The sequence below is a fragment of the Erpetoichthys calabaricus genome, chromosome 11 (assembly GCF_900747795.2).
Source record: "Erpetoichthys calabaricus chromosome 11, fErpCal1.3, whole genome shotgun sequence".
NCBI lineage: Eukaryota > Metazoa > Chordata > Cladistia > Polypteriformes > Polypteridae > Erpetoichthys > Erpetoichthys calabaricus.
In genome coordinates, this window is record NC_041404.2 from 127,848,733 (window position 1) to 127,871,692 (window position 22,960).

Sequence of the window (22,960 nt, forward strand, 5' to 3'; positions counted from 1 at the left end):
GTCGATGAGATGGATCGCTCAGGAGCACATCTTTATTTCACTATTTTAGCATCCTTGTGTGCTGTTTCTTTTGGTCACATTTTCCACCAACCAACCTACATTAAATTAAAAACAGGACCCTGCTACTCACCCAACACTTTCTGTGGCTCTAATACCTGTATATACAAAAACTCTGGGCTAATCTCCTAAGCTACTGAAGGGAGTGCAAATGGTCCTGTGCCTTTTATCAAAAGTGAGAAGCGAGAAAAGCGATTTCTAACCTGACTATTCCTAGTGATTTTTCTTACAATCACTTTAAGAGTCTTTTGTACTGGAAGACCAGAATTGTAATTAACATTATTTGAGAAATGGAATTTCAACAATTCATGCCCTATACCCCTAACAGTCACTCTGTCCATCCATGTGTTTCCCCTGCTTAATCCAGTTTTAGGGTTATGGGGCAAACAGCAAAATAAGATGAGAGGCAGGAATGATAAGTGGATAGGAAACCAGTTCATTTCTGGGCACACACTCACAAAGCAACATGCTGTATTTTATACGCACTCATGCTATGCATTCAGAGTAAATAATAGATGCTAGCCTATTTAGGAGATGGCTGCATATCCTCCAACCATTTACTTTTTTAACCCAACAGGGTTACCAAAGGGCACACCCACTAAATACTCTATAATTCCACATTTGATGTGTATTTATTTTTTTGTTACACATCTACATTCAAAGAAGAAAAACTAAATGTATCCCAGATCTAAAGGACATGTCTTATTATGACAAATTAATTAATTAGACACACAGTATTAGATAGATAGATAGATAGATAGATAGATAGATAGATAGATAGATAGATAGATAGATAGATAGATAGATAGATAGATAGATAGATAGATAGATAGATAGATAGATAGATAGATAGATATTGAGACTTACGGAGAGAAAGCTACCAAATCTAAGCAGTACAAATATATCAATTATGTTGATTCAGTAGAATTTGTTCAGTTACATAAAAAAAAATATGTTCTCAAGGACATCTAGTGATGCCAGTACCTGGACAGCTTTTAAAAATATATGGATGAGAAGTTGGGACAACTCTTCCATTAACTGATGAAAACAACATTTTAATGTTTAAACCTTTTCACCCGCACATTAATTCATTTTATTAACCCATTTTTCTCTTGTTGAATTCAATTAGTACATAAACATTTTCTAGTTACTACAGGAAGTAATATACTCCTTATAGAAACTAATTAAAAATGTTCATCCATTTGTCCGTCCATTTTCTAATCCCTAATTTTCTATTCCAGTATTGTATGGATGTGATGCCCATCCATGAAGCCACAGACACAAACAATACCCAATCCTGGATAGAAAACCAGACCAATACAGAAATGACTGTTAAGTTAACCTGAATGCATTTTCAATTCAGGAGGGAACAAAGGAACCAAAGGAAATCTCTACTAAGACTAAGTTGTTTATTGAAGCAAGCTTGCAGTAACTGTGTGGTAGCTGCACTAACTGTAGAGCTAAAATACTGCTCAGGTCCATACTTGCCAATCTGAAAACTGTAAATATGGCATTAAAACACCGTAATGTCAAAAACTAGGCATCTGTTTTGGGGAGCTTATTGAATATGACAGGACATAAACAGTTGACCAAATGAAGTATTGTTTAGATAGATAGATAGATAGATAGATAGATAGATAGATAGATAGATAGATAGATAGATAGATAGATAGATAGATAGATAGATAGATAGATAGATAGATAGATAGATAGATAGATAGATAGATAGATAGATAGAACAAAACTTTCAGCATTAAGTTTCAAAAAGCCTTAATCCTTATTATTCTATACCTGAGGCAGTGAGCTCCACGGGACACACATCAGGAGATGATGAAGGCACTGATGTTGGATCATCCTGCTTGGCCTTAAAAATTTGAATCAAAAGAAAATATATTTTTTTAAATTACCTAATTTTCAGTCATAATAAGTTAAACCTGAATAGTGATCATTTCAGTCACAGAACACATACAGTAGAAATAACTGTACATACATATCCTGTTAGATGTAGTGTTTGAAATCTGTATTATTCTCATATCTTTTATGACTATTTTGCTTCACTAATGTAATCGTTTTTATCTCTGTGTCTGTTATTTATATCTCTTGTTACTGTAAGGGCCATTGCACCAACAAGCTGAGCAGGTCAGATCATATTTTGTTCTTTCCGGCAAGGGATTAAATTCTTTACCTGAATATAATATGAATTACAATTTCACTTAATTTTTCTTTCAATCTGTTAACATTCCAATTTGCCAGATATAAAACCTGCTGTGTGATGATAATTTACTTAACAATTTGTTACCAGATTCTGTAATTAAACTGATTTTATGATAAGGAATATTACCGTATTATATGCTTATATCTGCCATGACATTTCTTGCTATTTAAGGTGACTGATCCTGTGTCAGTTTTATAAAATAAAAAAATAAATAAAAAAAACAGCATTGGAGCATTCTTCTGGACAATAACAATAAGGACTTGACTCCTTGGCCACCAAAACTAACAAAAACTTTAAAACATAAGCCAGATCAAGGAAGTAACTGATTTTCCTAATCCTAGACTACAGTTATTTCACTAAATAACTAAAAATGAAATGTGCAGTTCAAAGGAGAAGCCAAAGATTAGATGCATTGGTTCTTTAACCCTTTTCACTTGTGGACCAGCAGAACAAGGAGGATGAAAATATAATAAACTTATTTATTCTGTATTATAATTTGCCCAACTAGCGTTTGAAGTGGAAATACACAAGTTCCAGTGCTCTTTTTTAATTTAATTTCTTAGTAGGATGGAGTCAGATTTATTAATATTAAATCAGAGAACATTGGTGGGGTTGGTCCCCTTGAAGTTTCAAGATTTACTACCATTAGATCTGAGGCACATGTCCTCCTTCATGTTTTGAGCATCTGAAAATACTAACATTCCATTGGTAGGTATTTTGATATTAGTGTTTAGAATGTCCAGTTTCATTAACATTTCATTAGAGGCCCTTGAACGCCTTGGTGTTTAGAACGTCTAGTTTTCTAACATCAGATCTGAGGCTCAGATGCTCCTTCGAGATTAGATTGTCCAGATTTACTAACATTAGATTGGAGAGCATTGGGGAGGGTCCCTTAGGTATTTAAAGTATCCAAATTTATTAACATTTCATCCGAGAATATAGTGGATTGTTCCCCCTTGGAGTTCTTAGTATCCAGATGTTGTACAATTTGAACAGAGAGTAGTGGTGGTGGTTGGGGTTGTTCCCACTTGGAGTTTCGAGCATCCAGACACATAATGACTTCATTTTTCATTCAAAATGTTATCTGAAAAGTGTTCACGCTGGCTTACCAACTTGACCTGGGAAAAGGCTGATAAAATATTCTATCGTCTGGTACTGGTCTGCAGACTGGCAGTTAGGAAACACTGTTATAATGCATCCTGCCACCTTATATAGTGTTGCTATAGTGACATCACTGATGCACCACAACACGTGTTGCTTCCAACAACAATATGACTGTGCCCATAACGTAAACAAAGAATGAAAATGGTGTTATTTAATGTTAAAAAATAATAAAAATGGATTAATGAGAATACATAAGAAAATTAATAAATAATCACAACTATGTTCTTAACCACAATAATTCCTTCATCCACTTTTGCCACTTTGTGCACTGCATAAAATGCATATACATAAACTAGACAAAAAAACTCTAAATGGGAGTTATTTTGCTTTTATTTAGCAAAAATATCTGCAAATGCAAAATTAACTTGACAAGTTTTCTTTAAGTAAGCTAAAAAAAATCAGTAATTCTTAACAATAAGGAAAACAAGATTTAATGTTGTAATATAAATGCTTTTCACTTGCTTAGATTTCATTTTTTGCAGTGTGTCTGTCTTTGACAGGTAATAATATGCTGTTCTGTTTGTCAATCCTGCAGCATTCTATTTCAGGGTAGAGAAAACAAGTTAATTAAATTATATTAATTGAATTATATTGGGGCAAACGTCAAATTAAGCTGCAGTGTAAAGTACAAGTACAATCCATTCACATTTTGGGCCCAGTGAATACTTTTTCAGAATGGTGAAGGCCTCTTATAGATATGGCAAAAAAATGAACACAATTGCAAATATGCTTTTGTCTCTGTCCTTTAGTGATATAAACATGTCTCTGCTCAGCCCTCTAATGAACAGCTCTAACTTCACCTGTATTGAATGAGAGTCTCTGTCCTTTGAATGAATACTTCATGTTCTATTTATTTGTATTAGTAAGTGGCTGTTATCTAAGGAAGAAATGCTGATCAAAGTCTGAGCTGAAAATGACAGAGATTTCAAATGTTCCCTTTGCCATAAATAAGCATAAACAGCTTGTTGACATTTCTATTTAACTAATGTCTGTACTGTCAACAAGAATTTTGCTTTTGCTATATGTCTCCAGGGCAGATTAACTAGGTGGCAATGACATAATTTTCAGATCCATCCCGGAGGTTCATAACCTTTAGACCTGGGATTTACCTTTTGGCTAATCACTTGCCCTAATGTGACCTTTCTTGCCATTAACACATTTTTAGCTGTATATACCTCAGTTATCCAGGGTCAAGGATAACTGAAGTCTGCCTTTACATGCAGAAATCCTACAGAGATATCTTATTATTTTTTATTTTAAAGTAGTCTGCCGTGTGTTGGCACCCTGCCCGGGATTTGTTCCTGCCTTGACCCCATGTTGGCGGGGATTGGCTCCAGCAGACCCCTGAGACCCTGTGTTTGGATTCAGCGGGTTGGAAAATGGATGGATGGATGGATTTTAAAGTAGTGAGAAGTCAAGCAAAATGACACCTTTTATTGGCTAACTAAAAAGATTACAATTTGCAAGCGTTCGAGGCAACTCAGGCCCCTTCTTCAGGCAAGATGTAATTTATTTTAAAGCAATGTTATCTACTTTATTTTTTTTCTCCCAAGGTTGCAAATAATCAAACCTAAGTTAGAACTAGCGTATTTCATTTATTAGCTTTGCAGGCAAACTGATGAATCTTTGCCTTATGTAACACTTTACACAAAGACCGCAACCACAAGAGGCTTTGACTGGATGAAAACAGCACATAAAAATAAATAACATACAAAATGGAAAAAAAAGACACCAAGGTGCTGTTCACACTACGTACTTTCTGTTATTTAAATATCTGGATTTGAATGTGTTATGCTAATCGGTGCCTTTAAATTGGTCCATTAAGAACAAGTACAGTATACATGTATAAGCATGTGAATGCGATGTATGATTTGTTCCTACTTTACATGTGAATGATGGGAATCACTCTATTACTTATCATTGTGATCATCTAGAAGAAAAAGTGGTGACAGAAAAAGGATGGCCAGATCTTTGGTGGAAAGAATTGCCTGTTTATCCTTGCTTTTCATACGCAATTCACTTTCCTGTCAACACCTTTTTTCCTTATGATCATCATCATTGTTGATCAGATTTCTTAATGAAGATGTTGTTGGCAATTTGGTTGATCACAGTCTGTGTCATTTAGTTTGAAAGGTGTTTGTAATGGTGACAGATGACAACAGTAGCTAACAATTGAAAATAGAAATTGAATGCATACATCAGAGAGACGTTGATTTTTCTAAACCTAAATGAACATTAAGCATTAGAGCTTACTGTTGCATATTTGTCTGAAACCTTTCTTTAACATAACTTATATTTCCTTTATGCTACAACTGTTTCCAGATACAGTATTTTTACTGTTGGAGCACAGACATGCTCAGGGACACCCACTGAATTAAAGATGGAAAGTAAATCAGCAACCTTGGTGTTTAAGGTTTAATGCTTCAGTGTCCACTACATGCCACACCTGAAACACGGATGGTGTAGTGACCTAATTCAATAAGCATAGCTCCTTATAACAGCCCCACCCAATACTTTAGACCTCCACATTAAACCCCACTTTTAGACAGTGGATTTGTCTTTTTTCTGTTTTTAGAATAATTTGTTACTCATGTGCCACTGATTTTAATGCACATTTTCTTGGATATCAAACTAGATAAGGGATTTGTGCTTCTGCCTTACACTCCTGCAGTGTCACTGTCTGTGTGGAGTTTGTATGTTCTCCCTGTGTCTATTTGGGGTTTTCTTTTTGTGCTCTAATGTTTCTCTCACAATTCAAAATGCATGCATATAACTTTAACGGATGACTCTAAACTAGCCTGTTACATGGGTGTGTAAATGTCTGCATTAGAGACCAGGTATCCTATTTAGACTTCACCCTTACTTTTTTTCTGGTGTGCCTGTTCTTGAAACAAATATACTGCACCATAATTATATAATTCATGCTTCTAAAGTGAAAGAAACAACAGAGTCTTTTAGAATGCACTTAACAAGGAATAAAGACAGCTAAGCACCGTAAAATTAATGATGTTATATATAAAAAATGTAGTGAATGGACAATTAGACTATTGAAAAAATTGTGAAATAGCTCATTTATCTTTTTTAACCAAATAGAATTACAATTGACCAGCAGCACTGTGATTGTGACCTGCTCTTTGGGTATCACTGCTCCTGAAGTTTTAAGGATCAGTCTTACTTACATGTCTCTTCAGGGTATCTCTTATATATATTTGTCTTCTGGTTCGTCCTACTTCAAAACCGGTCCCACCCACACGCAGTCAACATGGCATTTCTCGATTCCTATTCGTCCTCCTCCAAACCCTTCCCCACATTCTTCCAGTGTTTCCTGCAAATTGTTATTGGTATATTTTCCCTCAATTTAAAAAGGTTTTCTTTTTTCCTTAATTAAAATTTAAAAGCAATACTTCACCACTGCGAAGCGCGGGAATTTGGCTTTATGCAGTGAGTGTGTACGCCTGATGAGCCCAGAATTAGGGCAAAACACGTGTCGCGTACTCTTTGCATTATTTGACAGTAAACTATTTTCAAACATTCTATGATCTGCTTCTCACAACTGAGGGCACCATGGCGGATGTTAGCTGACTTGCTGGCCAACCACAAACGTTACCTGGTAGGTAACCCCCCATACAATCAGATTGTGATTCAGACTATGAATGCCGTGAATGTAATTACCCCGATCTACATGCTGTCAAACAAACGAACCACACGCCGTGGCGCAATGTTAGGGGCTTCGACTCTAGCGCTGACGTCCGAGATTCGATTCCCGTAAGGGAGTGCAGTGAGTGTGTACGCCTGATGAGCCCAGAATTAGGGCGAAACACGTGTCGTGTACTCTTTGCATTATTTGACAGTAAACTATTTTAAACCATTGTATGATCTGCTTCTCACAACTGAAGACACCGTGGCGGATGTTAGCTGACTTGCTGGCCAACCATAAGCGTTACCTGGTAGGTAACCACCCATACAATCAGATTGTGATTCAGACTACGAATGCCGTGATATATATATATATATATATATATATATATATATATATATATATATATGTAGATATGTATATATATATATATATACTAGCAAAATACCCGCGCTTCGCAGCGGAGAAGTAGTGTGTTAAAGAGGTTATGAAAAAGTAAAGGAAACATTTTAAAAATAACGTAACATGATTGTCAATGTAATTGTGTTGTCATTGTTATGAGTGTTGCTGTCATATATATATATACATACATATACACATATATTATATATATATATATATACATATACATATATATATATATATATATATATATATATAAATATACATATACATATATATATATACATATACATATATATATACATATATATACATATACATATATATATACATATATATACATATACATATATATACACATATATATACATATACATATATATATATATATATATATATATATACATATACATATATATATATATATACATATACATATACATATATACATATATATATATATATATATATATATATATATATACAGTGAACCCTCGCTATATCGCGCTTCGCCTTTCGTGTCTTCACTCCATCGCTGATTTTATATGCAAGCATATTTAAATATATACTGCGGATTTTTTGCTGGTTCGCGGATTTCTGCGGACAATGGGTCTTTTAATTTCTGGTACATGCTTCCTCAGTTGGTTTGCCCAGTTGATTTCATACAAGGGACGCTATTGGCAGATGGCTGAGAAGCTACCCAACTTACTTTTCTCTCTCTCTTGCGCTGACTATCTGTGATCCTGACGTAGGGGGTGTGAGCAGGGGGGCTGTTCGCACACCTAGACGATACGGACGCTCGTCTAAAAATGCTGAAAGATTATCTTCACGTTGCTATCTTTTGTGCAGCTGCTTCCTGAAACGACATGCTGCACAGTGCTTCGCATACTTAAAAGCTCGAAGGGCACGTATTGATTTTTGATTGAAAAACAAACTCTGTCTCTCTCTCTCTTTGTCTGCTCCTGACGGAGGGGGTGTGAGCTGCCGCCTTCAACAGCTTTATGCCGTGGTGCTTCGCATACTTAAAAGCAAACAGCCCTATTGATTTGTTTGCTTTTCTCTATCTATGTGACATTCTGTGCTCCTGACAAGCACTCCTTTGAAGAGGAAGATATGTTTGCATTCTTTTAATTGTGAGACAGAACTGTCATCTCTGTCTTGTCATGGAGCACAGTTTAAACTTTTGAAAAAGAGACAAATGTTTGTTTGCAGTGTTTGAATAACATTCCTGTCTCTCTACAACCTCCTGCGTTTCTGCGCAAATCTGTGACCCAAGCATAACAATATAAAAATATCCATATAAACATATGGTTTCTACTTCGCGGATTTTCTTATTTCGCGGGTGGCTCTGGAACGCAACCCCCACGATGGAGGAGGGATTACTGTACATATATACATATATTATATATACATATACACATATATTATATAGCAAAATACCCGCGCTTCGCAGCGGAGAAGTAGTGTGTTAAAGAGGTTATGAAAAAGTAAAGGAAACATTTTAAAAATAACGTAACATGATTGTCAATGTAATTGTGTTGTCATTGTTATGAGTGTTGCTGTCATATATATATACATATATTATATATATATATATATATATATATATATACATACATACACACATATACACATATTTTATATATATATAAAACATACACAGGCACTGTATATGTTGTCACTGATTATAAATCTGGTTGAAACAAAAACCTAAAGCGACATTGGACCACCCAGGACTGAGTTTGAGAATGCCTGCACTAAATAATTTCCAAAATGACTGTTGTATGAGGCAACTCATCTCCGAATCTTGACCTTGCAATCTCTTTTGACAACTCGGTTATCGTCCCCTCAAAAACGGCAAGAAGTCTTGGTGTCACTCTAGATGAAGAATTGTCTTTTTCTCCACACATCAGCAACCTCTTCAGGTCCTGCAGATATCTTCTTTACAACATCAGGAGAATCCGCCCCTTTCTCACTACAGAGGCTACTCAGCTTCTCGTCCAGACCTTGGTCATCTCTAAGCTGGATTACTGCAACTCTCTGATGTCTGGACTCTCACTAAAGGCAACACGACCACTTCAATTGATCCAGAATGCAGCTGCAAGACTCATTTTTAATATTCCCAAATTCTCACACACTACACCTCTGCTGCGGAACCTGCACTGGCTCCCTGTGGCTGCCCGCATCAGGTTCAAAACCCTAACACTGGCCTTTAAGGCCAAAACTGGAACTGCACCACCTTACATATCAGCACTGGTTAAGCAGCGTGTCACTTCTCGCTCTCTCAGAACATCGAGCACTGCTCGTCTCGAACCACCCTTACTTAAAAGAAGAGGACGACATGCATCAAGACTCTTTGCAGTGTTGGCTCCTCAGTGGTGGAACGAACTTCCTCTTGCTGTACGAACAGCGGAGACCCCCACTGTCTTCAAACGTCGTTTGAAGACACACTTCTTTAAACAGCACTTGGGGGACTAAAGTCCCCATACTTTTTTCTACCCTTTTCTCAAAAAAAAAAAAAAAAAAAAAATTTTGTACTAACAACTTACTATTTTCTTCTAGCATGGTTTTGTGTACAACTTGGTCAGCGGTAACTTGTTTAATGACAGTAGATTTAATCCTAGCCTTAAAGACTGAACAGTCGTAGACTACTAAGCACTGTTGTAAGTCGCTCTGGATAAGAGCGTCTGCTAAATGATGTAAATGTAAATGTAAATGTAAATATATATATATATATACATACATACATACATACATACATACATACATACATACATATACACACATACTGTACATGCACTTACAATAACATAGAAATCAATATAAACAACATTAACATCATTATCATATGAGAATATGAAGTAATATATAAGAAGCACATTTCATATAAATATAAATTATTAAACAGTAAAATCTTCTTCTATAATTTGCTACCGTGGCTATTCGTTTGTCTGTCCAGGATTTTAAATCACCTGTAGCTCGCAAACCGTTTCACCTATTGACTTGAAATCTGGTACACATATAGTACGTCACGTCTGCTATCCGCTTAATGGGTGATGATTGTATTACTCTTTTTATCTTTATTTTATTTTATTTTATTGTAGAATCAACTCCTATCTGCGCACACCAGGGCGGCCGTGGGCGGATGCGTATGGTGTATTCACTCCATGTTATCGTGCATTGCGCTGTCACTGGTATTTTGATAAAAGAATTTGAACAACATATAAGAAGCGTATAAATTATTAAACAGTAAAACATTAACATTTAAGAAGTAAAGTTACATTGAGTACTACTGCAGTGCCTTCGGGTATACCTCATTTTTTCTTTGCCCATTACATGCTTAAATGTATACATTTTTTGGTGTACCTACCCGAGAACACGCGACATATAACCGAGCGTGGGAGAAGCATGGATTTTAAACATGCGTTGAGTTCATCTGCTGGTCTCCCTCGTGGAATAACTGGTAACGTTTGACTAAAATCTACAGCGAGTAAAATGACATTACCTCCTTTTTTTTTTTTACGATCTCTGAGATCTTGCTTTTTTCGGTTCAAGGCTTCATAAGCTCTTTTATGTTCCATGGTGTACTTATCCCAAACCATCATCTTTGAATGTTGCAAGACTTTCGCCTTGTATGTAGATCGGGGTAATTACATTCATTGCATTCCTAGTCTGAATCACAATCTGATTGTAACATCCGCTACGTGCCCTCTTTTAATTGCGAGAAGCAGATATATATAGCCAAATTCTTGCGCTTCGTTGCGGCGAAGTACTGCTTTTAATTTTTTATTAAGAAGAAAAGAAAACCTTTTTAAACGGATCGAAAATATACCAAAAACAATTTGTTAAGGATCTGATTTTTTGTGAAGCTCCCTTTTCACAGCTGTCGCGCTACGAATGGTTTTAATAGTTTACTTTCAAATAATGCAAAGAGTATGCGACATGTGTTTCTCCCTAATTCTGGGCTCATCAGGCGTACACACTCACTGCATCCCCTCTCGGGAATCAAATCTCTATCGTCAGCGCCAGAGGTGAAGCCCCTAACGTTGCGCTACGCCGTGTGGTTCGTTTATACCTCGTGTCTTCTCATTAAACTTTTATCTCGCGAATATGTTATTGCAATCCGCAGCAGGAGCGTTTCTATAAACTTAATTTAAACTTACGTTTTACACCGTGCTTTGTTTCCCTTATGAAGATGCTTGTATGGTTCACTCGCTCGCTTCTTATTGTTTCGCTCCCTTCTCAATTGTTTAATGAATTTTTTGTTCTTCGCTGTTTGCTGCGCCAGAGTTGAAGCCCCTAACGTTGCGGTCAGCAAGTCGGCTAACATCCGCCATGTGCCGTCTTTCAGTTGCGAGAAGCAGATCATAGAATGGTTTTAATAGTTTACTTTCAAATAATGCAGAGTATGCGACACGTGTTTCTCCCTAATTCTGGACTCATCAGGCATACACACTCACTGCATCTGCTCTCGGGAATCGAATCTCGAACGTCAGCGCCAGAGGTGAAGCCGCTAATGTTGCGCTACGGCGTGTGGTTCGTTTATACCTCGTGTCTTCTCATTAAACTTTTATCTCGCGAATATGTTATTGCAATCCGCAGCGGGAGCGTTTCTATAAACTTAATTTAAACTTACGTTTTACACCGTGCTTTTTTCCCTTATGAAGATGCTTGTATGCTTTACTCGCTCGCTTCTTATTGTTTCGCTCCCTTCTCAATTGTTTAATGAATTTTTTGTTCTTCGCTGTTTGCTGCGCCAGAGTTGAAGCCCCTAACGTTGCGGTCAGCAAGTCGGCTAACATCCGCCATGTGCCGTCTTTCAGTTGCGAGAAGCAGATCATAGAATGGTTTTAATAGTTTACTTTCAAATAATGCAGAGTATGCGACACGTGTTTCTCCCTAATTCTGGACTCATCAGGCATACACACTCACTGCATCTGCTCTCGGGAATCGAATCTCGAACGTCAGCGCCAGAGGTGAAGCCGCTAATGTTGCGCTACGGCGTGTGGTTCGTTTATACCTCGTGTCTTCTCATTAAACTTTTATCTCGCGAATATGTTATTGCAATCCGCAGCGGGAGCGTTTCTATAAACTTAATTTAAACTTACGTTTTACACCGTGCTTTTTTCCCTTATGAAGATGCTTGTATGCTTCACTCGCTCGCTTCTTATTGTTTCGCTCCCTTCTCAATTGTTTAATGAATTTTTTGTTCTTCACTGTTTGCGGCTCATCCTTCATTTCTCCCTACTGTGTTCTTTTATCTCGCGAATATGTTATTGCAATCCACAGCGGGAGCGTTTCTATAAACTTAATTTAAACTTACGTTTTACACCGTGCTTTGTTTCCCTTATGAAGATGCTTGTATGCTTTACTCGCTCGCTTCTTATTGTTTCGCTCCCTTCTCAATTGTTTAATGAATTTTTTGTTCTTCGCTGTTTGCGGCTCCTCCTTCATTTCTCCCTACTGCGTTCACAGTCTTTTCACGTGATTACATGGGAGGCGTGATGACGTGACACTCAACTCCTCCTCCCACGGCCATCGAGCTGCCGTCCATTACAGTATATTGTGAAAAAAGAGGTTCCAGTTATGACCATTACGCGCTGAATTTCGAAATGAAACCTGCCTAACTTTTGTAAGTAAGCTGTAAGGAATCAGCCTGCCAAATTTCAGCCTTCCACCTACACAGGAAGTTGCAGAATTAGTGATGAGTCAGTCAGTCAGTCAGTCAGTGAGGGCTTTGCCTTTTATTAATTAGTATATATATATATATATATATATATATATATATATATATATGTGTGTATGTATGTATGCATATATGTATGTCTATATTTATATATATATGTACATATGTATATATATATATGTAGATATGTAAATTTGTATATGTATATATATGTATATGTGGATGTGTATATGTATGTATATATATGTATATGTAGATATGTATATATATGTATATATGTATATGTATATATATGTTTACATAACCTCTTTAACACACTACTTCTCGGCTGCGAAGCGCGGGTATTCTGCTAGTGCAACATATACAGTACAAGTTTTACAATTCTGTGTACAATTATAGTGAGCAAGGTTCCACAAATGCCATTTTAACACAGCAAATGTTTAAAGTACTGAGTGCTTTCGTTAGCCAACTCATGAAAGGCCTGAACAGCGCTGGGATTCATGACTCCTGATTGGACTGATGCATAATTCTTGTGGAGGCGAAAAACTCTCACCTGCTCCAAGACCATGGACTGTGGTTCAGTGGCGTTGGGAGAGTTTGGAATTTTATTTTTCTAAGTGATGTCAGCTTGATGTCAATGTTTGGAGGCTGATGAATTATGATGAATATGCTTTCTCCCCATTTTAGATATCTTTTTGTCAATTCCACAAAGTGACAGACCAAAAACATTTAATCCTTTAAATCCAGTTTTTGTAAAGGTTGTTGCCCAACCAATGTAAACTTACTGATCTGACCGAATGAGATACTTCAAATGCTCTGTTGTTATGAGTTAATTTGTATCTGTGCACATTTCTATAAAAATACCTTTCAAAGCACATCCCTAAGGATGAGTAATAAAATGCAAAGTATACCTCAGGAGTTCGTGCATAAACCTTTAATTTGCTGGCACTGTAGCCATTTCTTTGGATGCCATTCAGAACAGAGTTGCTGACTGGTAAGGGACTTTTTCCAGGAAGGAATGCTATCTCCACTGTTTCTTCTTGTCTAAAAAACAATGATGTTAAAGATAACAGACTGAAAATGTAATTTGGACACCACTTAATCAATGAATATCAATTTTAAATTGCACTTTATATAAATAGTATTGTATCAATATACAGTACTTCAGATATGCAAACAACACACTGCAACACAAGATAACGAAGATAACATAATTCAAAAACAAAATGAAATACTGAAATTCTGAGGATAACAATAAAACATTCTGGCATTAAATTAAAGTATAAATCTCAAGGGACGGAATGTATGTGATAATAATAACCCTATAAACCTATAAAGCTACCCTGGAGTTGACAGACAAAGAAATGTAGCAATGGTAAATGGCTCATTGTTATAGAAATAAATATATGTAGCAGACCTAAAATACAATTGGGGAAAAAGGAACATCAGTGGTGCTAGCCAACACTGAAATCATGTGTAAGTCCTTCTCATATTCTTAGTTGTTCAAGTCAGGCAATTAATCTGGTTTGGTAACACAGATTTATCAAGATTGTGATAATATACTGCTCAGACTACACAACTGACTTCAAGAGTTTACAATAAGCAAGACGGTGGCACTGACCAGAAAGCAGGAGACAGAGCTGGAGGTGGCAGAGTTAAAGATGCTATGATTTTCACTGGGTGTGACGAGGATGGACAGGATTAGAAATGAGGACATTAGAGGGACATTGTGTTGGTTTGGACAGAGGAGAAATGATGAGCATATTGAGAGAAGGATGCTAAAGATAGAGCTGCCAGGAAAAAGGAAAAGAGGAAGGCCTAAGAGAAGGTTTATGGTTTATGGTGGGAGAGGACATGCAGGTGACGGGTGTAACACAACAAGATACAGAGGACAGAAAGATATGGAAGAAGATGATCTGCTGTTTTTTTAATCTTTTCAACCTATTTTAACCCCACTCAGTAAATGTGGTGAGCTTCCTGATGTCTCATTCTCCATGAGCAAGGTCTAACCAGTGAATTTTAAATTATAAAAGAAAAACAGTTGCACACCCCATTGTACTTTTAGGCAGCTAATGTGCAGTGGAATCCTCTTGACATTGACTGAAATCATGAATTAAAGAATGAATAAAACAATGAGTAAGTACCTGAACTTGACCTTGCTTAGTGTACTTTTTGCCTCCTCATTTGTGACCCCTATTAAAGATTCCTTATTAATTGCAATTAACTGATCTCCTGGTCTGAGTCTGCCATCCTGTACAAAGAAAAAACAAAACACAATCAGCAAATGAAGACATCTTTAGTAGGCATTAGTATTTTGCACTTTGTTATCTTCGTTTTCCATAAAAACATGAGACTACAGATTTTTTCAGACAACACTGCAAACAACTCTGAGTAAATATCAGATATAAAAGTTATCAGTTTTGGGAGGAGTATGCCTTTAATTAAGGGAAATGGAGTGAAATGAATCATGATTTGCATTGGGAAACTTCTATAATTAAACATTGTCACACTAAGATGTTTTTCAGCACCCTTAAGAAAGTAAAGCAGATAAACAGCCTAACACCAATAAAGAAGGGGCACCTCTATGTGACACTACGTTTCTGCAAAGGTGAGAACAGGAGATAAATATAGCTCTACACAGGCATTATATTATAATTCTAAAACCCGAGAACAAACTTTTGCAGCTCTCACCTTATGGCAGTCTCCACCAGGTAAGATTTCTTGTATAAATACTGCTGGCCCATCAGACTTATTTGAACCTCCACTGATCATGATCCCAAGTCCAGAACTTCTTGGAATGGAGATCAACTGAATTAGACTCTCAGGCTGATGACTGCAAATGAAAAAAAATTAAAACTATATAAACCGAATATGAAGATTTTTTCCAATCCATTTAAAAATAGACATTTTGCCTGGTAATTATATCTGTTACACTAAGCCTGGGTTACACCCTGAGTGTCTTTTAGGCAGATGCTAATCATTTTGTAACAATAGAAAATGCATCTCATTTTGTATTATCTGTGTAAAGCACTTTCCCAATATGCCTAAACATAAAGACACAAAACATCTGACAAATGACAGAAAACCATGTATTCCATCATGCTTTTTTGATTAGATAATAAATAACTTGTTCCTGCATCTCATGCAGAAACTGTTTTAAAAATTATTAATGTTTTCACTTCAGCAACATGACTTGGTACTTCCATATTTCCCCAACTCTGTGTGAAGAAGTGCACCCTGGCTTCAATCTTAAATACACTTCCCCTTTATTTTCAGTGGTGTCATTAAGTACATAATTTTTTTTAATTAATTGAAATAATTCTGCTGAATCCAAGATCTGAAGTAGGTCTCCATGCAGCCTTCTCTGCTAAAGAGGGGTTATATTCCCTGAGCCCTGCCATTAGTCCTGAGATGCACATGGTCTTTCTCCTCTGTAAAGATATTCAGTCTTTTTTTTTGTAGTTTGGCAACCACAACTCAGCACAGTACTTCATATGTAGTCTCACTAAATATTATACAGAACTACATCAGTAGGCCTAATTCTCCTGTTTTTCTAGATGCACATATTGTATGAATTTTACTCGCTGTAGCCTCTATCCTGTGGTGTATGTTATGCACTCTCATACGGTGCACTTCTGTCCAACATTTAAATATTGCCAGTTGGTTATTTATTTGTCATAATTTAGATCACATGAAGAACACATTTCTTCCCTAAATTTTATTATTGGCAATATCTGTAATTTTGTAATATGTCTTTTGACACACTATCATAGTGCTGATTGTCTAATGAAGAGTGGAAGTAACACTCGTCATACACCATCAAATGCTGCTGTACATGTAAAGCTACTGTGCTCTAGCAGATGCCTGGTATACATGTGGTGCATCTGCTTGGCCCTTGTGACAGCTACAATATATAGTGGAAGGACTGGGGAAATGAGTAAATTCAGGGCATTACTTCCCCCGGAACACTAGAGGGCAGCCCCCCTGGGTTGCAGTGGTGCCTCAGACTCCCACAGGGCTCCTTGTGACTTAGAGTTTGGAGCAGCCCTGCTCGGTTCCATGGGTACCGCCAGGGGGTATTGCAGGAATATCTGAGCTCTTTGGTGCAGCACTTCCGCCACACCCAGAAGTGCTGCCAGAAGAATAACACCGGATCCCTAGAGCACTTCCGGTTGCCCTATAAAAGGAACCAGTCACCACTACTCCGTTAGCCAGTGTCGAGAGGTGGAGGACAAAGCTTGCCAAGAGAAGTGGAGGCCAAAGGAAAACAGAGAGAAAGAGAAAGAAGAAAAGTGTTTACTGTGCTTGTGCTTTGGGAACTGTGCTATGTCGGTGGGAAACAGGGGAAGGTGTTTCCCACAAGGAAAGAAAAAAAAGCATGTGTGTTGAACTTGTGTCTTGAGTCTGTCTGTGTTGGCTTTGGGTGGCAGGAGGGCCCTCTGCAGGCCACACCCTACATCAAGATTGCCAGCAAAAGACACTTAACCACACCCCCATAATATCACACACACACACACACATACTCTATGCACATAGGACACACCCCCTAGTGATACATGACATCATAGAAACCAGTTCTAAAAAGTCAATGCTTAATGGTATCACCAATATCAGACCAAATAATGACAATAAATAAAACATACAAGTAAAATGAATGACCAAAACATTTTACAAATACTCCCTAAAAGTTTAGAGGTAAAATGCAAAATTCCCAAACTCTGAAATGATGAATACTTGACAGACAAAGTTTAAAAAATTACAATGGTCTAACAAAGAGGAAAAGGCCAGTACCCATGGGCCTGACAGCGCTATTGCATACAGTCTCTCCTTTGAACTCAATGGCAGTGACAGGTATGGTTATGTTCATTTGTGAATGTGTTTTTTTTGTTTTGTGTTTCTCCTGCCTTGTGTGCTTTATAGTCTCATTTTACTTTGGGCTATTCTGTATTTGTTTAGAGTGTTACCCCATTTGGTAATTGTTTAATGAAGTGTTTTCATGAAATGCCTAATTTGATGCTACAGCACCTGATAGATTAAAAACGTTGATGTGTCACTCCTTGTGGCATTAGTTAGTGGTCAGTTCACTGTGTTTCTGCTCCCCTTTTAATTCTTTAGTGTTTGAATTTGTGGTTTTTGATGTCGTGGTTTCATGGTTTGGTTTATGATTTAGGATTTTGAACAGATTATTCTTTGGATTTTTAAAAATCTTTTGACCTTTTGAATTTGTTTATTGGTTTTTCTGCCCTTTTTTGCAGTTTACTTTTTTCTATGAGTTTGTGTTATTTATTTTAAGATTTGTTGTATTTTTGCCTCTTTGTGAATATTTTCCTTCTAGTATTGTTTAGTACTGGTTCATTGATGGCGGCACGGTGGCGCAGTGGGTAGCACTGCTGCCTTGCAGTTGGGAGACCTGGGGACCTGGGTTCGCTTCCCGGGTCCTCCCTGCATGGAGTTTGCATGTTCTCCCCGTGTCTGCGTGGGTTTCCTCCCACAGTCCAAAGACATGCTGGTTAGGTGGATTGGCAATTCTAAATTGGCCCTAGTGTGTGCCTGGGTTGTGGGTGTGTTTGTGTGTGTCCTGCGGTGGGTTGGCACCCTGCCCGGGATTGATTCCTGCCTTGTGCCCTGTGTTGGCTGGGATTGGCTCCAGCAGACCCCCGTGACCCTGTGTTTGGATTCAGCAGGTTGGGAAATGGATGGATAGTTCATTGATTTGCCTATTTGCATTTAGTTAGTACCCTTTTTTGGTTAGAATTAGTAGCATCTTTTTATTTAATGAATTCCTTAATTAGGTTTCTAGAGTGGTTGGAGTTTTTCTAAAAATGTAAAAATACAATGATGAAGTAGATAGAGTCAATGGAGGCTCTGATTGGGGCTCTCAGGAGAGTGAGTGAGATTCTGAGTGTCTGGGCTTACGAGTATCCTGGATAAAAACCAAGATCCAGGCCTTTAATGACCTCTTAGGCACAGCCATCAGCAGTGTGTCTGTCTTTGGAGAGAATGTCGACCTTGTCGAGAGGTTTACCTCAGGGGAAACATTCATGCCTCTGGTTTCTCTTCCTATGAAGTCAGTAGACAGATTGGGAGAGCAAGGGGTGTGTGGCGCTCCTGATATCTTTGCAAAAGGATGAAGGTCCAAGTCTTTAGAGTTCTGGTGCTTCCTGTTTTGCAATTTGTTTGCGAGACATCCTTGGGTACTGCTGGTTTGACTTTGTGTCGAATGAGCAGTTGCTCACAGAGTGCCAAATGAGGCACATTATCTGCATTGTGAGGGAGCATCAGTCACAGCACTACAGCCATGTGGCGCAAGTCCCCATGGGTAATCCAGCTCACAGAATCTTCACTGTTGAGGACCCGAGCAGCTGGACCAGGCCAAAGGGACACCCACGTAACACCTGTCTGTGACAGATAGATGGTCATTCCCGAAGAGTGGGACAGGACCACGCGTCTTCCTGAGGGGTTGCCAACTGGGATCCCGGGCTGTTTTGTCGTGTGGTGGGTGCAGCAATGTACCAATGCATGCTCCCCTGTCTGATCTAACCTGAAGTACATAGTGGCACTGGCCAATTGTGGATCAATTAGCTCAGTCTGACTATTGTAGATACCTTGAGCTGTAGAGCAACAATGCTATAGATGTCGGCCATTTCTAATCTCATGTGTTTCTCTTTCCATTCACAACAATGTCAGTGATTTAAAACTAAAACCATCAACAGAACTGGTTTGGTCTTGGTAGTTTGAAGTGCATACTAAAGAGAAGTCAATGTTTCTTCAAATCTCTCTGCATGCTACACATGCTAGTTTTTTCACAAGCAATAATTCTTTTGTATTGTCATTGCTATTTTTAAGTGCATGTTGGTAGATGATTTAATAGTATCTTAGGAGAAATATACTTCACTTAATCATTCATGTATGTAGCAGCTACATTTTCTTGAATAGACTACTATTAAATTCGCTGATTAATATTCAAAGCAACAAATACCACACATCAGCCTGTTCTGATGGCATCAAAATAGCTGGTACAGCAATACTATACAATCACATATTTTTAACCATTTTTTCCACAGGATTGCAGGGAGCAAGACCCTGCCTAGAAACACATCCATCTAATATTATACACAGTGTTTGTTAAATTATATGTGCTTAATAATGCTACATTTCTAGATGTGTAAATGGAAAAGCCTGGCACTGGAAATGCAAAACTTTTAGCAACCATGTCAATTGTTTTTGTGTTCTGGTCAGGCTTCATTGATCTTTGCTGCTCAACTCTTTTCTCATCTTTAATTGTCAAATGTCTCCTATTTTAACTCTTACAAAAAACTCTTGACAAATGAGTTGTGCAGGGCTTGACAGGGGTATGAGTCCACCCAAAGTACCCGAGACCAACTTCTGGTGCTCCACTTATCTAGTAAATGAAGCCTGTTTTTACAAATTGTAAGATGTTAGGCTGTAGGAGTTCCAACTGCACACTAATTCTACCAGCACATACAGCCAGCAAAATGTGGATACAATTTCAGTTACAGTATGTACACAGGTACACCCACTGTTCTAAAATACCTCCCAAAGCATTGGGCCCCTAGTCATCATACCTGGTAGAACGCAGCATTGGTCCATTATTTCCATTAAAAGCACAGTGAGAGTTAGCAGGGCTTAAAAGAAGAGGGCTCTGCGACCTTGAAGAAGATCCAGATGAGGAGCTCTCCAAATATCTTCCAGCTGTTAAGAAGAGATTGGATATGTTATATGAACCCAATATTCAGCATAATGGAATAATTTGCACACATTTCCAAATCTGAATGTTTCAGACAACAATAGTGCAGCCATTAAATGTGCTGAAAACGTAGAAGACCTACCAATCAGCTTGTCTAATTCAGACTAATTGTCCAGAAGTAAGTATTTCTGCCATTTTGGTTTTTGCTAAATATTTACTGCTTTGAGGGATTTAGGTCCATTTTGTTGATCTGTTGTTCATGATGCTGTGCAATGTTAAGCCACCCATGCTTATAATGTCGCAGAATACATCCATAGTATTTAATGCAGAAAAGTGGATTCTCTTGTTTGTCCACGTTATTTTTTTTAAGAAAAATGTTCATCAATGATAAAGACTAGCTTTTGGAGTGGTTTCTGTTCTTATTAGGTTTAAAGTTTTTTCTTATTTGCTCATATGGTGATGGACAGGTTGACAGATGAGATTAGACAGGAGTCCCCATGGACTATGATGTTTGCTGATGACATTGTGATCTATAGCGATAGTAGGGAGCAGCATGCTCTGGAGAGGAGAGGAAAGGAATGAAGGTCAGTAAGAACAAGACAGAATACATGTGTGTAAATGAGAGGGAGGTCAGTGGAATGGTGAGGATGCAGGGAGTAGAGTTGGTGAAGGTGGATGAGTTTAAATACTTGGGATCAGCAGTACAGAGTAATGGGGAGTGTGGAAGAGAGGTGAAAAAGAGAGTGAAGGCAGGGTGGAATGGGTAGAGAAGAGTGTCAGGAGTAATTTGTGATAGACGGGTATCAGCAAGAGTGAAAGAGAAGGTCTACAGGACGGTAGTGAGACCAGCTATGTTATATGGGTTGGAGACGGTGGCACTGACCAGAAAGCAGGAGACAGAGCTGGAGGTGGCAGAATTAAAGATGCTAAGATTTGCATTGGGTGTGACGAGGATGGACAGGATTAGGAACAAATGCATTAGAGGGTTGGCTCAAGTTGGATGGTTGGAAGACAAAGTCAGAGAGGCGAGATTGTGTTGGTTTAGACATGTGCAGAGGAGAGATGCTGGGTATATTGGGAAAAGGATGTTAAAGATAGAGCTGTCAGGCAAGAGGAAAACAGGAAGGCCTAAGAGAAGATTTATGGATGTGGTGAGAGAGGACATGCAGGAGATGGGTGTGACAGAGCAAGATATAGAGGACAGGAAGATATGGAAGAAGATGATCCGCTGTGGCAACCCACAGATTAGAAGAAGATTAAGAAGTTTTTGAGCTTTTTGGGCTGACCAAGATTTCAATTTTATTAAGGCTTTTTGGATTGATTGCTATGTTTTCTTCCTGAAACTGATCCATCCTGTCTGACTATTCTTTTTATTTCCTTAAATCCTTTTATCACTTCAAATAAAACCTCTTCACATTATACTGAATGTGCTCTTGTCAACTGTACAATACATTATAGTAATGGACTGTAACCGACGAAGAAGAGACCTTGTTCCTTGGCATTTTGTTCCACATAAAAGGCTGGTGTGCAAAGAATGAAATTGGAAAGGAAGATTACTTACTTCCACTTTGCTGAATTGGGGAGTTCCGTGAAGAGCCAGCACTGCCACTTGAGCCATATTTCTCTAGCAATTCAGCAAACTCTCTCCTATTAAGAAAAATAAATCATAACACAAAAAGAGATGTTAACAAATAACATATAATAAGCTAATATTGCACGATTTGAAGAAGATTGCCATAATGAACAAGAAGAAGCTAAAAATCAACAAAAGCAATAATAGGTCAATTTGTACACTATAATAAATGTATTAAATCAGAAAACTAGTGCTTTTGCTATCACCTGATATACAGACACCCTAGACAAGACATACATCTTTTTTTTTAAACTCAAAGGGGACACTAAAGGCTTCTCCAGTAGAAGACCATCTTGATGACATCCTAACTTCTAACTACGTATTAATAAATGTGCCTCTGTATCAGGCTTTAATGACAGAAAAACTGTGATATGATGAAGAGGTCAGCAATAAAGCATATGCAGCTTCCAACAAATATAAATGAAGTACATGAGTAACAACAAGCAAATTGGTCATTT

The 22,960-nt window shown here is 37.7% G+C and overlaps 1 protein-coding gene across 4 annotated transcripts in view; it reads right to left on the reverse strand.

Moving 5' to 3' along the window:
• Positions 1 to 22,960, reverse strand: part of si:dkeyp-72e1.9 (syntaxin-binding protein 4) — a 219,045-nt gene that overhangs the window by 75,534 nt on the left and 120,551 nt on the right. For all 4 annotated transcript variants that reach the window (XM_051933611.1, XM_028813887.2, XM_051933612.1 and 1 more), the window contains 6 exons: positions 22,431 to 22,516; positions 20,748 to 20,874; positions 15,853 to 15,994; positions 15,306 to 15,412; positions 14,073 to 14,205; positions 1,849 to 1,921 (listed from right to left, as the gene is read on the reverse strand). In XM_051933611.1, coding sequence (XP_051789571.1) covers positions 1,849 to 1,921; positions 14,073 to 14,205; positions 15,306 to 15,412; positions 15,853 to 15,994; positions 20,748 to 20,874; positions 22,431 to 22,516 — 668 coding nt within the window. The remainder of the gene's footprint in view (positions 1 to 1,848; positions 1,922 to 14,072; positions 14,206 to 15,305; positions 15,413 to 15,852; positions 15,995 to 20,747; positions 20,875 to 22,430; positions 22,517 to 22,960) is intronic.